The 16728-nt window shown below is 39.5% G+C and overlaps 1 protein-coding gene across 2 annotated transcripts in view; it reads right to left on the reverse strand.

The window, feature by feature from the left end:
- AKAP6 (A-kinase anchoring protein 6) overlaps window positions 1-16728 on the reverse strand; it is a 296164-nt gene that overhangs the window by 153216 nt on the left and 126220 nt on the right. For both annotated transcript variants that reach the window (XM_056850738.1, XM_056850737.1), the window contains exons 6-7: window positions 15956-16052; window positions 14427-14590 (exon numbers count right to left, since the gene is read on the reverse strand). In XM_056850738.1, coding sequence (XP_056706716.1) covers window positions 14427-14590; window positions 15956-16052 — 261 coding nt within the window. The remainder of the gene's footprint in view (window positions 1-14426; window positions 14591-15955; window positions 16053-16728) is intronic.

Raw genomic sequence — 16728 nt, forward strand, 5'->3', positions numbered from 1 at the left:
ACCCCTAAATCCTGGCCATTAAAATATCATCCATTCCATTTGAAAAGCTCCTAATTTGCAGCAGGTGAGTGCCTTGTGTTTTTTTAAACACATGTATTTTAGCGACTGTGAAATAACGCTTGTTTAACAAAATAAAGTAACAAAACAGCCAGAAATACAGAAAAAATTCTATTGAGAGATGTGATATTTAGAACAAGACTGCTGTAGACATATTTCCATTTGTAATTACTAAGCTGTTCATTTTACTTATTACACACAGGGTTTGTTTAATGAGAAAGTGAGTACATTTTATTACATCTTCCTTAACTATTTTGCTAGCCCAGTGCTGTCTTATTTATTGCACAAATGTGGTGCAGTGAATCTCTACAACACAACTTTCATTTCAAGTTAGAAGCAACATATAACAAATATGTGACAATTATAGACTTGGGGAAATGTTTTGCTCACAAGGGCTTGGATCCAGTGACGCACAAGCAAAAACATTTCAGCTTGGTAAGATAGTGTGCAACTCCTAGCGCTTTCCTTCTTATGTATTGGTGGTGGAAAGTGATGTCAAGTCACAGCTGACGTTTGGTGACCCTGTAGGGTTTTCAAAGCAAGAGATGTTCAGAGGTGGTTTGCCCCTGCCTGCTTCCTTTTTTCTTTTTCTTTTTTCTTCCTTTTTCCTTTTAAAATTTTTTTTATTAACATATATAAATACAATCACAATTCACAAACATATAAACAAACAATATAAGACTGTCAAACGGACAAGACAAAAACAATTAAAAAAAAAGGAAAGCCCTGCCTGCTTCTGTGTGGGCTGAGAGAGCTCTGAGAGAACTGTGACCAGCCCAAGGTCACCCAGCAGCCTTCATGTGAAAAAATGGGGGAATCAAACCCAGTTTTCCAGATTAGAGTCCTCCGCTCTTAACCATTACATTACGCTGGCTCTCTCTTATATATTAGTGCCCAAAATTGCTTGCAGAAGATTTTGCGAGATCAGAAATGCAAGTGGGGATACAATAAGTTTGACTTGGCACAAGTGATGACTGTAGTCTTTTTCTTGTGTTTCTGCTTGTGCAGATCTTCTAGCACAAGTGGAAATTTTGTTCTGGATCCCACCTAAAGTCTGCAATTCATATTATCTTTTTGGAACTTCCCACTGTGACCCCAAAGATCGCTTGATTGAGTTTAATATTTAAGTGTAATAACTGTATGCATGGTGATTCACTTTTTAAAGCTGAAGCAGATCTAGAATACAGTAGCAGCCTGTGGCTTTGCTTCACAAGATAGAATTCAGTGGTGCCATTTTTAGGGTTCCTTATACAAAGGGTAGCTAAGGGATAAGGTATACTAATTCCACCATCAAACTAAATGTTCTGACCAATGCTTGAGTACAGTGCAGATGAACAACAGCAGGGCAAGAATGGGCTGTGCTTAGGGTTGCCAATCTCCAGGTGGGACCTGGAGATCTCTGAGTTACAGCTGATGGCTTCAGAGGGTGAACTGTATGGCATTATACCTGCTGAGGTCCCTCCCCTTCCCAAACCCCGCCGCAAAATCTCCAGGAATTTCCTAACCCAGAGCTGGCTACCCTAGCTGTTCTGAACAGCCAAGATCTTAGAATCATAGAGTTGGAAAGAACCATATAGGCCATCTAGTCCAATACCCTACTCAATGCAGGATCAGCCTAAAGCATCCCTGACAAATGTTCATCCAGCCACTGCTTGAAGACTGCCAGTGAGACGGAGCTCACCACTAGGGGTGTGCATGTGGCTAAAGCCAAACTGGAAAAAAACCCTGAAAAATATCTTTTCGGGGGGGAGGTTTTACTGGTAAAAAAATTGTGGGAATTAAAGGAAGCTAAAAAAGAGGATCCTGAATAATGCTGAATTATTTTCATCATTATTCGGGGCCGCTTTGATCCTGCTGCCATTTTATCCCGTCCCTCATCCTCCCTTCCCCCTTATTGACCTGAGTCAGATCCCTACTGCCCGCTGGCTCCGAATTCCATGTGGAGGTTGGAAACAGCAAGCAGCAGTGATCGGAATGCCCCAGCAGTGCAGAACTGAATGCTGGGCTCTGCAGTACTTTTCAGGTTAAATAAACCCAAAAGTTTTTGAATGTTTTGAAAAAGCAGAATCTGTTATACTCAGCTTTTCGGGTTTTTCCAAAATTTCCACGTTTATTAAACCTGAACCCAAAAAATACCAGGGAAAGGTGCACAGCCCTACTCACCACTTCCTTAGATGTGACAGTCAATCAAGAATGCAGGTGGTTCTGCTGCCCCCCTTCCCAAAAAGATACAATGTGGCAACGTTTAAATCAAACCTTTTTTAATATTCTCATTAATTCCAATCCTTCTGAACCATTATGCAGAGCACTATACTCATGTTAACCTCAACATCTAATTCCCAGGTAACAGATAAAGAGAGCATAATTTTGCTGTAGAGGAGGATAGCCCTGATGCCTTGGGATTCCTAAGCAGTATTCCTAAGCAGTCTGTGAGCCAAATCATGTGTCAATATCAGTCACTGATATATGCCTTTAGTAAGTAGAAGAAGAGTTGGTTTTTATATGCTGACGTTCTCTACCACTTAAGGGAGACTCAAACCGGTTTACAATCACCTTCCCTTCCCCTCCCCACAACAGACACCCTGTGAGGTAGGTGAGGCTGAGAGAGTGTGACTCACCCAAGGTCACCCAGCTGGCTTCATGTGTAGGAGTGGGGAAACAAATCCAGTTCACCAGATTAGCCTCTGCTGCTCATGTGGAGGAGTGGAGAATCAAACCTGGTTCTCCAGGTCAGACTCCACCACTCCTCTTAATCACTACACCAAGCTGGCTCATGTGAGCAATGTAATTTTTGCAATACTGCTGTCTACTTCCAAGGATAGGAAACGATACTATTGACAGAACTGAAGCCTTATGTGAGTGTTCTTTTCATACTTATGTACAAAACTATTGATTCGGATTGGCCTATGAACTGTAAAATTAACATATTAATGAGAGGATATAATATATAACTCATCCTGTGTGCTCGCAGATAAGGATGTGGCAAAAGAGCATATTCATACTGAACATGTTTTTCTATCACAGTCCCTTAAATCAGAAAGATGGGCCAGCTTGTGCACCATGACAATCAAACTTTCACGGATTAGTTTCAGTGAGGGTATAACAGCCTGATATGCAGAGAAGTCAGAGGAAATAAGCTAGAGGCAAAATGGGAGAAATTAGGCTGAGGAAGGAACTATGAACCTCTTGGGTTGTCTGCTGAAATAAATTTTTGGGTATCTGGATCTCGGGCTTGGTACTCCTCCAGGTGAGGGGAGTCTAAACATGAACACACAAGTGTCTTCCCAGTAACGAATATACTTATGGAAGAAGACCAAATCAGTGCAGTAATTCAAAATGGAGGGCATTCACTGTGTAGAGAGGAGAGCTTGTATGGGTATGGGCCAAAGAGGAGTAGATCAGCAAACACTTTTCAGAACCCCTAATTTAGGAGATACAAGTTGTAACTGAAGTCTCAAGTGCAATATCATATATAAGGCTATACAGAACAATTTTTATTCGGGGATGTGTGTGGGCATTTGTACCGGCTTTCTCCAACTGTATTAGTACTCAGGGTGAATGTCTAGAAAACAGAGATGGGTTTGGATGCTGAGGTGCTTGTGTGTGTGTGTGTGTGTGTGTGTGTGTGTGTGTGTGTGTGTGTGTGTGTGTGTGTGTGTGAGAGAGAGAGAGAGAGAGAGAGAGAGAGAGAGAGAGAGAGAGAGAGAGAGAGAGAGAGAGAGAGAGAGAGAGAGAGAGAGAGTGTGTGAGTGAGTGAGTGAGTGAGTGAGTGAGTGAGTGAGTGAGTGAGTGAGTATGCTCCTGGTTTCAAACTGTGGGGAGGGCAGGTAGATGCTGAATTACAGTGCAATCCTAAACAGGTCTACTCAGAATTCTACTCAAGTCTATTCAGTGAGGCTTACTCACAGGAAAGTGTTGCCAGGATATCACTGTCAGTCACAGAGAGGACATTGTTCATAACATTCCTGACACTGAAAAGGACTGGTCATTATGAAGGCCTGGATATCCCTGACTAACAGTACAAAAACTCTTTTACCACAGTCTACTTGTCAATTCTACCAGAGCATAAAACATTTAGATGTCTGCCAGATATAAAATTCAGGATGTCCAAACAGATTTTGTCTTCAAACATTACTTCACCTGTTTTTCCCTTTGTGCCCACCCTGGTGGAGAATCGTTGTGTTTTATGTATTCTGCTGGGATTAGAACTAAAAGATTCTACAGATAAAAAGGTTGCTATAAGATGTTGTGCTGAAAGACTTAAACAGGCTTGGGGGGGGAGGAAAAAGGAAATATGCTACCCAAACAAGCAGAGTATAAAAGTAATTAAAATATTTTTTAAAAGAATGCTAACATGCAGAACCTCAAATTTGCCTTTATCTAATAGTTATTTTTGTTCACATCAATGTTCCTTTTGTTCTCTATTACATAGATAATCATTCTTCAACATCAGCCGTAACAGCAAAAATTCATATACTGAACTGCTAATTAAACATGGTAATATTTATAAGGTGTTAGTTTATTCTGTAGATAAGAACACTTAATTTAACACACAAATACAATAAAAGTGTAAAATGCTTTTGGGGAAAAATAAGCACAATGACTTCCTAGTCACCAGTCAATGGAATGAAGAAATGCTTTTCATTTCAAGAACTGCAACAATGTGACAGAGCTTGTATGCTTGGAAGAAAAAGCAAAACGAATAAAAAAGCTTAATGACAATAGGAAATTGCTTCTGTATAAAAATGCATGTACTTTAGGAGTGTAAAAACTTACGAATAATCTTTCTTTTTTTCCAACCCTTCCCTACAAAAATTTCTCAATGAAAAACACAGCACAGAATAGAAGGAGTTTATGAGACTATTCCCTGAAAAAAATGCATGAAGACACACTGTTAGTACCTGTTCCTACAAAAAATTTCCCCTTATTACTGACCTAGTCATTAAACATTATAACACATAGTAACAATGAACACACATGTTTAAAATGTCCATTGACAACTACAGATTTGTGATTCAGATTCCTCTTGCAGAAACAAAAGGAAAGAGGGTTTTAAAAAAACCTTTCAATTCAAAGATTGCCCATGACGTGTAGAACCCATATGGAAGCACAGCACCCACAATGCCACCATATCAGTTGGGTTTCAACTGTTTGCCATACAACAGTCTAAAATTTCAAGCATCCTTTTTCCTATCCAAGTCAATCTACACCTAGCCCTTGTGTGTCAGGCTTAGTCAATGACTATAATGTAGAAACCTGTTTATATATGTGGACTGCTATTGTGAGATTTGGCCAAACGTTCTCAGTGAATTGCTATCAACGGTTCTGTTACTGTGTATTTCTGAATTCAGGGATTATGACCAAGAGCAGAAAACATTTTTTTACTGTGAATTTCTGAATCCAGGGATTATGACCAACAGCAGAAAACAAGCTAGCGCCAGAAGCATGCATATCTATCTATCTATCTGTCTGTCTGTCTGTCTGTCTGTCTGTCTGTCTGTCTGTCTGTCTGCCTGCCTGCCTGTCTGTCCGTCTGTCTATCTATCGAAAGAGAGACAGAACAAATATGTTCAAAGTGTTTAGTCTGCGTATTTCACAAATCCACAATACTTTCCCGTACAGGAAATAAATGCATTCCAGAAAAATTAGGATAAATATTTCAATGTGAAACTAGCCTGTAATTAAACTCTCGTTCTCAGTCGGATGGTATATATAGACCTGGACTGTACCACCACTGCTTGTAGGAGATCATATCAGTGAATGCTCCTCTCTCTATATAAAAAATGTTAGTTGTCAGGGAGAAGGGTCTCTCTGATATCTAGTTTTCTATGCACAAAGGCCTTTTTCTATTGATAATAATTCATTAATGGTAGTTTCTATGTGTAATCTAATGTGATACAGCCCAGACACAGATTTATTACCTCAGGATACACCTTGTAATCCTGCTGTAGCAGAAGTATGGACTTGAATGGATTCCAGAACTCACTGATCTTGACAGTTAGATTCAAGTCCAGTAGCACCTTAGAGACCAATAAGATTTTCGTGGTATAAGCTTTTGAGAGTCAAACCCTTTGTCAGATTGCTATTGGATTCAAATCTTGCTCTTCTACTGAAAGAGCTGCTGAATGCAACTCCTGTGCCACAATTCAGCTGGGTCTCTAACAGAATAAATGTCAAGATGAGTGAATTCTGGAATCTAGTCAGATTGCAGAATGTACTTCTCTAGAAAATGGGTGTAGGTGTGGATGAGAGTGGCACAACAGCAGCTGAAACCAAAGAGCAGATAATGCAAGCTAAAGTACTGCTTGACCGGTGAAAGGCTGACTGATTATGACATAGATCACTTTCTCCAAAGAGCCATGCTGTGAAACTGCTAGCAGCAAAGAAAGCCATACTCCATCTGAAAACTCTTCCCTGATACTGAAAGCATAGTAAACCTGCTCTTTACTGTAGGCTGAATGGTTTTTGTGTTCTGAATTCACCTGTGCCTTCTCATTTGATGAGAAAATTGCCATATGTATAGACTCCGAGGAACTATCACAGGGGGCATTTTTTCTTAAAGTTACAAGCACTGTTTCTATTATTTGAGGGGGGTTTTCACACACACACACACACACCAGTATTTCTTTTTCTTTTTTAGATTTCAGATATGTCTACAAACCTGGGGCTTTTCTTGGGTTTGTTGAAAGATCTGCCTTGTTTGTTCTTGGCTCCAATCTCCAGATTTAAGTAACCACTGATTTGCCCATGATGAGAATTAGCTATATTGATATGAAAACTTTGGCTAAGTGCAATAGATCAATTTAGTATTTTCATACTTAGAAAACCAAGGAACCTGAATAAGATACAACAATGAATTTTAAGCCACTACTTTCTTGTATGAGAAATGATATATCCATTTTCAAATGGTACAGTTTACTTGCAAATCGCTGCATCAATACCTTGCTGCCAATAGTAGAAGCATAATACTCATCTTTGAAGATCAGAAATTTACAGCTGAAAAATCCTTTAAATGAGCTAAAGTAAACCAACATATCAACTCACGTATATGACATTTCTCAGTATTGATCACAAGAAGTAGATCAATTCACTCTTCCTTTTTTTCGATATCATAATACTAATCTTAAACACCCCAACCAAAACACTGTGGGTTTGAACCTTCAAGATGCATTAAAGGTTCTAGCCACAGATTAGTAATTTGTTGCTACCATTCAACCTTTTTCATTCCTTTCACTTACCTTAGGAATTTCACAAATACCATTTCAACAAATCATACTTTGCACCTTGGGTTCACTACTTTGGATCTACTTGACTATGTATGGACTGGTAAAGTCAACTTTTTAGGAGGTCCAGCTCTTTCCGTTTTTCAGTTTTTGTCTTCGGCAGTTTAATTTTGTTTTCCTTCGGCAACTATGGATAGCTATTTGATTTGGCAAATGGGCTCAACCCAATCATGGAAAATTACAATTTTCCACATGGATTATTTGCTCCTGGTTCGAAGCTGAAGAGAGGCAGGAAACACCCACCCCCCGGTTTTCCCCAGCTTTTCTCCCCAGACTGCTTTACTATTAAGTTTTGGGAAACATCACAACAAGGCCTAGATGGCTATTGTGTGGGTGGGAAACTTTGCATTTTCCTGGTATCTCCTACACAGCAGTCATTTCCCCATCCCTTGTCCCTGCAGCAGCCATTTTCCACCACAATCTCCAAGTAAGGTGGCCAACATCCAGGCAACATCTCCCGCTATTACAATTGATCTCCAGATGACCAAGATCACAGTTCCCCTGAAGAAAATGGCTGTTTTGGAGGGTGGATTCTATGGCATTATACACTGTGCTGAGGTCCCTCCCTAACCCCGTCCTCCCCAGGCTCCATCCCCAAAATATCTAGGTATTTCCCAACCCTGTGCTGGCAACTTTATCTCCAAGGGGATTTTTAAAAATTGGCAATTTAATATTGTTATAGCATTATAACAGTATAACAGTCTGTGTACCATCACCTCTGAATCCCCCAGCTTTCATTTTTCAAAAAAGTAAATCCATAGCCTCTTTTGTTGCAGGGATATGCCTTTTTCCTTATATCTCCACAAAAACAAAGGCTACAGACTTACTTTTCTTTTTTTAAAAAATGAAAGCTGTGAATTCAGAAAATCTGATACAGAGTTGGTATAATGTTATGATCTAATGATATTCAATTGTTGATTACAAAAGCTAACCACTCCTGTAATGAGGGTAGAAAATGGCCACTGCCTAGGGACTGGGGCAGGGAAACTGCAGGGAGACCTGCGATACGGAAGTCCCATTGCTGTTTTACCATATCACCAGCCACAGCAGAAATGGGGAAACTAGTACTACACATGCCTGTGCCCTTAGAGTTTCAATGAGAGTTAAATGTACGGATGTGAGACTTTTCTCCCTCCTTTTTACACTGAATTCTTCCCATTGGAGTTTACCTTTTGTTTTCCTGAGAATAAAAGTGATTACATTTAATCACTGCATTAAAGAATCCAAACTACTAGACTCTTATGAAATTCCAACAATAACTTTTGTCTCTACTCTTCCCAAGTCCATGCTTGGAAAATCAAAGCAGGCTCCATAACTAGGCTTTCATTAATGTTGTGCTCTGCTGTCTCCTACATTTCAATCCTAAACAAAGTTACACCCTTCTAGGCCCGGCCTGTTTAGGATTGCACTACAGTTCACTTTACTACCGCTCCTCAGTAACCTGCTCCAGTTCAACAGTAATATTTTAGATAAGCGATTTCTTGGACTCTGGTGCACACACAGAGTTTTCCCACTTGAAACAACTTTCCTATCCTTTTCAATGGAAGGGTCCATTTTGATTGTCCATTGCTTTGCATAAATATAGCAACCTCACTTTTCTGCATGGATAACGCAAACTCTATTAATAGCAGTGAATCAAGAATATTATATATACAGATTTTTTATATTGCTTAATTAAATATCTGCAGCTTCTTTATCCAAATGGATCATTTTTTTTCAGAAAAAAATGAAAACGTTTCTCAGGGTAGAAAAGCATTACTCTTAAAATGCTTACCTTAATTATATTTGGAAATTACAATAATTTTCTAAGTGAACTTTACACATTCCTTCCTATCTTTAGTTTCTTTTTATTTTTTAAAGGTCAAGGACAGGATCTGCTGCAGTTGAAAGGATTATGGCTTAGCTATAGGTTGAAAAATCCTTGTTTACATCCCAAACTCTATTTCTAGTTATGAATAAGTGAAACATAGGCCACATAATAAAATGTATGATCTTATATGCAAAGTCTGAGTTTCCGAGTGTGAATGTTTTCAATACATTTCTAGAAATATAGTTTTTCCCCTTCCCATATGCTTATGAAAAGGCCCCACAGTAGTGCAGAAAACACTTAAAAAAAAAAGTCCTGAGGGAAAAGTTTCCCAGGTACTTTGAAATTCCTCCTATTTCTAGTTTCTTTAGAGATTTGTAAAATCAGCTCACTTCTGCAGTCTCTCAACAAGGTAAAAGAAAAGAAAAATACCCCCTAGATATTTCCTTTAGATTTTCTATTATGCTTCACAAGTTTCCTATGGTTTCTGAAGTAAGTATATTCTGAAACCGAGAGTTATTTTTTTCTTATTGTGTTTTGTTTTTATTAATCTGTCAGTCTGCAAGTGAAAGGAAATTCATACTTGCCCAACACTTTCAGGGAATTATCAATTTAAAGGCCATAGTATATGTATAATAATGACATAAGGAAAAAAAATAATGAATACTTTGGGGGATCAAATATGGAAAGTAATTCCTCTGAGCTTTTTATATTCTCTGGTAAATAGCATATTAGGAGCTTGGAGCCCCCACCCACCCACCCAAAGGCCAGTTAGTGCAAATCTAGATGTGAACTTTTTCTGCCCCCACCCCCCACCCCTGAATTGTCCTCTGAAAGCTGCCAGGCTATAATGTTGCAGTGACAGTAAATACCACAACTGGATCCATCAACTGCACATAGCTTGGGTTTGCTACCCTGTATCCTGACCAGCTTTTCTACAATTCCTGTATCCCTCCCTCACCCTCCATAGAATACAGTTCTTCCTGATAAGTGAAGTACGTGCATCCATTCCCTGTCTTGTTTCTTCAGCCATTTAACCTTCTACATGTTCTAGGGCTGTGCATTTTTTCCCTGTAAAATTTGGGTTCAACTTTATTGGTCCCAAAATAAGCCAAATAACCATACCAGAAAGTGGGTATTTTGACTTGCTCCCTGGGTTTCCTGAAAAAAAAATGGGTCCATTATATATGGGAATTTTTTTCGAGGCTCGGGGGGCATTTTTTAAGGTAGAGTCACCAAATGTGCAGCGTAGCTTTGACGGACTCCCCTTAGATGGACACCAAAGTTTGGTTAAGTTTGGTTTGGGGGTGCCAACTTTATGGGCCTGCAAAGGGGTTGCCCTCATCCTCCAGAGGTGTTTGTGAGAGCCGAGCTGTGAATCAGTTTTGTGGTTCAGAAGGTCAGCATTGCCAAGGACTGGCAAAAAGAGCCAAGGCAGGCTGGCACTTCTGAGTCTGGGGGCTCCATTTGTATGAGTCTCATAGCATGATGGCCATGCAAACTGAGGAAAATGGCTTCCAAACTGAGGAAAATGGCTTAAATGCAATAAAAATAAGGCACAGAAAACATTTCTTTTGGTGGCAAAAGACATTCTGTAAACAGTCCTTTAATATAGTCATCAAAAATCTGATTTCAAGAGATGGTTACAGTAAGAGGGAACCAAGATGCTATTAGGGTGATCTTCAGTTTTGAGAGCAGGTTTTCATAAGAGGGGGTGGTGGTGATATTGGAGACAACAGAATCACAACCGAGGCAGCTCTTATGAAGGAGACTGCTTATCACACGGGTGAGGGCTCTTCAGAAGCCCAATAAGCAGCTGTTGAAGCTGGTGTTTTTTTTACTTGGAAGGTATATCCCTCTGGACGGGAGTGGGTGAGCCCCATCTTTTAAATGACCCTTCTGCTATCCAGATTTCTCCATTGAAACGTGATGAATACTTTGGTCTGACCAAGTTGGCTCTGATTGCACAACCCCTACCTCAAAAGGGCCCCAACTATGGGGTCCTGGGATGGGACAACATCCTCTTCCAAACAAAACCATTAAATGATATAAAAATGGGAGAAAGACAGACAGGTTCCGGTTCCGGTCGAACTGAGAGCAGCGTTGTGATTGAGCTCTGCTCTGCAGAGCGTTTACTCTGCTTTTATTTTAGCCCTTTGCTTTTGTTTAGACTACTACTGCCTATAAAAACGGAAGTAGGCACAGAGCCAGGAATCTGAGCAAAGTAGAATAGCTGAAAGCCAAAAAAACCTGAATACCTATTTGGCTATTCAGGGATCGGCTATCCGGCTTTGCTGAGATTCCGGGTTTTGCCATTTGGCTGAAATTAAATTTTTAAAAAGCTGAAACGGCTATTTTGGGGGTTATTTTCTGTTCAGTAAACCCAATATGCACAGCCCTAACATGTTTCTTTTTTCGCCCGACTCTGCTCTCTTCTTTTAGCATCCTTCTTTTGTGGCTCCCTACCCCTTAGCATCCTGCATAATAGGACCTTCCCAGCCTATGCGAGATGTTAATTTCAGCTAAACTGGCAACTCTCTCTTCCCTCACAGAAGCTTCAGTGCAAACTATTTTATTCCTTGAGCAATTGAATGTTTTTGCCACCTCAGTTTATCAGAACTTTCCCCAGCACAATACAATATAGATGGCAATATTGTTCCATTTCTGCAAATAAGGGACTGTCATAGTCAAACAATTTATAGGGTTGCCAGCATCCACATTGGGCCTGGATATCTCCTGGTATTACAACTGATCTCCAGTCTACAGAGATCAGTTCTCTGTAGAGAAAATAGCTCCTTCGGAAATGGGACTATATGACATTATGCCCCACTGAAGTCCCTCCCCTCCCCAAACCCCACCATTCCCAGGCTCCACCTTCAAATCTCCAGAAATTTCTCAACTCAGAGCTAGCAGCCCTATTTATATAAATTCAAAGAGTGCTTACCATAATGTCAACATTTCACTAACAGAAACAAAATGTTTTGAAAGGTACACTGACCAGATTGAGCTAATGAGATGAGACACCTACTTCTTTCTCTGTTTTTGCATCAACGTTACCTAGACTGACTCCACAGAGTCCAAGGTAATAGGTGATTGAGCAGTACTAGCTCACATACTGAGTTGCGTAGAGGACTCCAGCTACTTCCACTGAGTACTGCTGAAGGAGAAAGATATGCAACTTCCTTACTGGAAGTTGTCAGGAGGTGGTGAAAGAGGCACCGGGGCCACTGCGGCAGCACTGTTCAGGGGCACAGCTATGGAGTGGCTAACAGAAGCGGCAAGTGACATCATCATCTATACTTGGGTTGAGTTCTGCTTACCACTCAGCAAACCTAGTACTGTAGCAATGGCCTCTGTGCCTCTATCGCCACCTCCTGACGCCCTCTCATAAAGGTACCACAACTCTGTCACTTGAATCATCCTAGCAACTCACGAAACAAGCTGCTGCTGACACTGAGGGTAAAGTGTTAAACAGATAATTAAAATGGACATTAATGGGCTGGTTCCCTTGGGATCTGTTCTTTGGCTTTACTAGCTTACCGAAGATGAACATGGCAATTGCTGAATCGCTCTTATTGATTCACATAATTAAACACAAATATAAAATTGACAATAAGTAGAACACTGGAATTGCCTAATATTTAGTGAGTCCATCAAAAAATGCTATCTGATTTATGTAGATCTGCCAACACAGGTTCACACAACTAGTACTTGCAATTATGTGAAGTGCGCCATGAAACCCTTATATAAGTGGCACTAAAGAGTTTAGTCTTAGAACAAACTTTTTGTGTCAACAATACCACAGTGTTTGGATCCCCAGGAGCAATTCTATGGACTGAAGCATTTCTGTTCAGAGTATGAATTTCTCACGCCTCTCCTGCTACAGGCAAAAATGACCTCCAGGTACCATTCCCGAGTCCACTGTACCCACGGAGAAGCATTTCAGGAGACAATCAAGGCTGCAGCAAGAGGAAAGAGACTTGAAAGTCCCACACCAAGGACAGAAATCCCTTTGTCTATGGAAATGCTCCAGTGGATCCAAGCTAGTTCCTATTCAGACAACTGAATAGCTTTATGAGATTTATCATAGGTAACAATGAGCTTGTTCAGACACTTGATACCCTTTTACAGATCTGAAAATGCCTACCTCTAACAGCCATGTTTGCAGCATCCCCCCCCCCCCACACACACACACTTCTGCTGCACTTTGGTCACAATCCCTAGCTTTCTATCTTTTGTGATACCTTGAAAAGTCCAGAACTTCTCCCCTGGTACATAGCCAACATGACTGTACAGAAGTGTGTGTCTTTCAGTTATAACAATCATGGACAACAATTGAATAGTGCCTGTAATGTCACTGATAATGAATGTCAGACTCACTCCACATGCTGGGAGTATTTTCCAAAATGTATTTAAAATGAAGGGTAAAGTGCTCATTTGGTCCTTTGAAAGGAAACAAAAGTAGTCCATGGCTACCCATTAATTCTGTGGCAACCCTCCTCCCACTTCAGCAACTTTCCCCAATTTTTCTTTGCATATTTCTCATTCTGTAGAAAACAAAGCAGACAGGTTTTCTCCCTGTTGCAAGGCTCCCTCCAAGACCACCACTAACATAATGGCAGCATTGCACTAAGAAAGAAGTGACTTCCAGTGCTCCAAAGAATGCCCTTACCAAATGGATATTTTAAAGTGCTTGGTGTATTCAACACATGCACCATTATGGAAGGCTTAAACTCCAAGGAAAAAAGATTTGTGGCAAAGCATATGACCTTCTCCCCACTACAATGGCCATCCCCTAATTAGGCAATGCATCTGATAGTCATTAACAGGAATGAGATAATGAATCACTTTCTCTCTTCTTTGTTAATTTGCTGTAACCAAGCGGCTAATGGATGTCAGAGCTGAGTGATTGCACTGATTATAATGATTTATAGTTGCAACAAAACAATTTAAAACCATTCTGATTATTCATGTTAAAGATACTTTATGTTTTGTTTACTAAATATTTGACGTTCCTTCCTCATCCCCTTGCACTGAGCAAAAGAGCTCTATTTGGGGGAGGAAAGTTTCAGTCAGGGTTTTTTATTATTATTATTGTTTCAGAGAGAGGCATTTTAGTTTTGTGTGTGTGTGTGTGTGTGTGTGTGTATATATATATATATATATAAAAATTACCCAGTAGAAATGAAAAGCCTTAGGGTGGAAAGAAAACTTCAGTGGTACCTAGTTCAAAAGGAGAAGGAAATAAGAGGAAATAAGACAAACTTCAAGCCACTTACCTTGGGGCTCTCAGTCCCTTCCTCATCCTCTGCAGACACATCAGTAGCCAGTATCTCTGCTTTGATGATACCCAGAGCCCGAAGAATCCAGCTGTGTTGTCGTTTGATTTGCTTCTGTAGTTCCTTCCATTGACTTGCAATCATCTGCAGCATGTCCTTCAGTCCTTTTCCAAAACAAGTGAGGGGGGAAAATTAAGAAACACATTCAACTTCATTTTTAATCATGTTATTTATACAAAGGACAATGGGTGAAAACGCATGGTCGCTTTAGCCTCCTTTATTCCCTGTTTCAGCCAGGATTCAGCAAGGATCGAACGCACGTTCGGCGAAAACGAATGTGTTCGATCCTGGCTGAATCCTGGCTGAAACAGGGAATAAAGGAGGCTAAAGCAACCATGCATTTTCGCCCAATGAGAAAGGAGGGGGGAAACCCCACATCCTTAAGTATTTCAATACTCTTCATTAGGAAATCATTTTCGGAGTTCTATCAGGCATTGCCCACAACTTGATAAGGCCGAACGTGACAAGCGCATGACATGCTAGGCATAATCAAAGATGGTAAAGAACAAATAAAATAATATATAATCTGTTTCTTCATGTTGGACAAACTCTCATTCAGAAGATATATAGGTACTCATTTTCTTTCTATCCCCCCACCCCAATTTCTCCTTATTTTATATCTATACATTTCCATATTAGCCAATTTTTTTTGCTAACATTCTACAGCCTCCAGAAAATTATACAAGTCAGACAATGGATTTACTACCGCATTCATTGGGAGGGGGGAGGGGGGAGAATCTATTCAAGGCTCTCAAGGAGCATGTGCAGAACGAATGTGAGAACTCAAATAATAATCACACAAAAACTACAGGGCAACTTCATGTTGGATAAAACCTACTTCAGCCAGGCCAAAAATTGAGCATGCAGTTTCTAGAGATTGAGTACGCTGATTAAAACCATCTTATACAACGAGTTCCAAGTTCCGAAAATATGACAAAAGTTACTATTCATTCTGACTTAAGGCTTATAGCAAAAAGGACAAGCATAACCAAAGGAAATAACTATTCTTAATTTTAAAATCTTTTCTAATAAATACTTTAAAATTGCAGTAAGAATTAGCTCAAATGGCAAAAGAGCCTTTACCAATGCAATTACTCAGGCTGGCTATGTAAAAATATATATATATAGATCTGAAATCCTAATTCATCATCGTAATGTTATTTCCATTGCACCTACATCAAAGGACATGTCAGCGTGAAGTTTTCAGTGATGTAATTTCAATTGAAACTCAGCTGAGCAGCGAGACCAAAATAAAATGAGCAGACTATTTGCAGGCACTATTTCATTTTATAAGTATCACAGCATTGTATGCAGTATATGAAACATTTATAAATCTTGAAGGTCAAACTGATAATGTAAATATTAATAATACATAAGGAAGTGAATATATGCAGTAATTTACAGCAATGCTTCTTTATTCTTTAATAGTCGGGAGACATAAAAACTTGCAATATTTCAGAAGGATTTACCTGATTTGTGAGATACTATAAGATCAAGAAGCTGGTGTCCTTCTTCTACAACGGCTTCCTTTAACGCACAGTGGCTATCTACATTCAGCTTAAAACTCTACAAGGGAAATATATGCATGAGTATCAAAGAGGCACGTTAGCATAAAATACACATACAACATTACTTGCGTGACTTTTATCAAGAACCACAGCTCCATTTACCCAACAGCCATTTTCATTTGAAATACTAAAAGCAACTGATATTTTGGAACTAAGCTCAAAATGTTTCCATTAGATTAGCAAAGTGCATCTATATTGAAACAGCTGACAAATCTAGAAATTCATTAAGTTTTTTTTATGAAAAGTTGCAGCCCATAGGCTATATCTGGAATAACAGTATCCTATAAAATACATAAAATTGAAGCCATCGCAGATGTGACCCTCATTTTCATTTTTTTAAATTTTCAAATATCGGTGAATGCTCTATTTATGTAAATACGTGAAGTGTATATCAATACCTGTCGCACAAATACTGTAAGAGATTCATACTGCTATCAGTCGCAGCCACTTCATATTGGAATAATCATACAACAGTTGATCTCCTCTGCCTTTACAGATATAATTAATATTATTGTTTCACAAAAGCTAATTATATTCAGCACAGCTACTGTTTTTATTCTGCACCATTCTAAGCAGAGTTATATCTATAAGCCCATTGAATCAATGGGCTTTGAAGGGTGTAACCCTGTTTAGGATTGTTCTGTGATTTTTGACACTTGTACATGGATGGCATA

The sequence above is a fragment of the Euleptes europaea genome, chromosome 6 (assembly GCF_029931775.1).
Source record: "Euleptes europaea isolate rEulEur1 chromosome 6, rEulEur1.hap1, whole genome shotgun sequence".
NCBI classification, from domain to species: Eukaryota; Metazoa; Chordata; class Lepidosauria; order Squamata; family Sphaerodactylidae; genus Euleptes; species Euleptes europaea.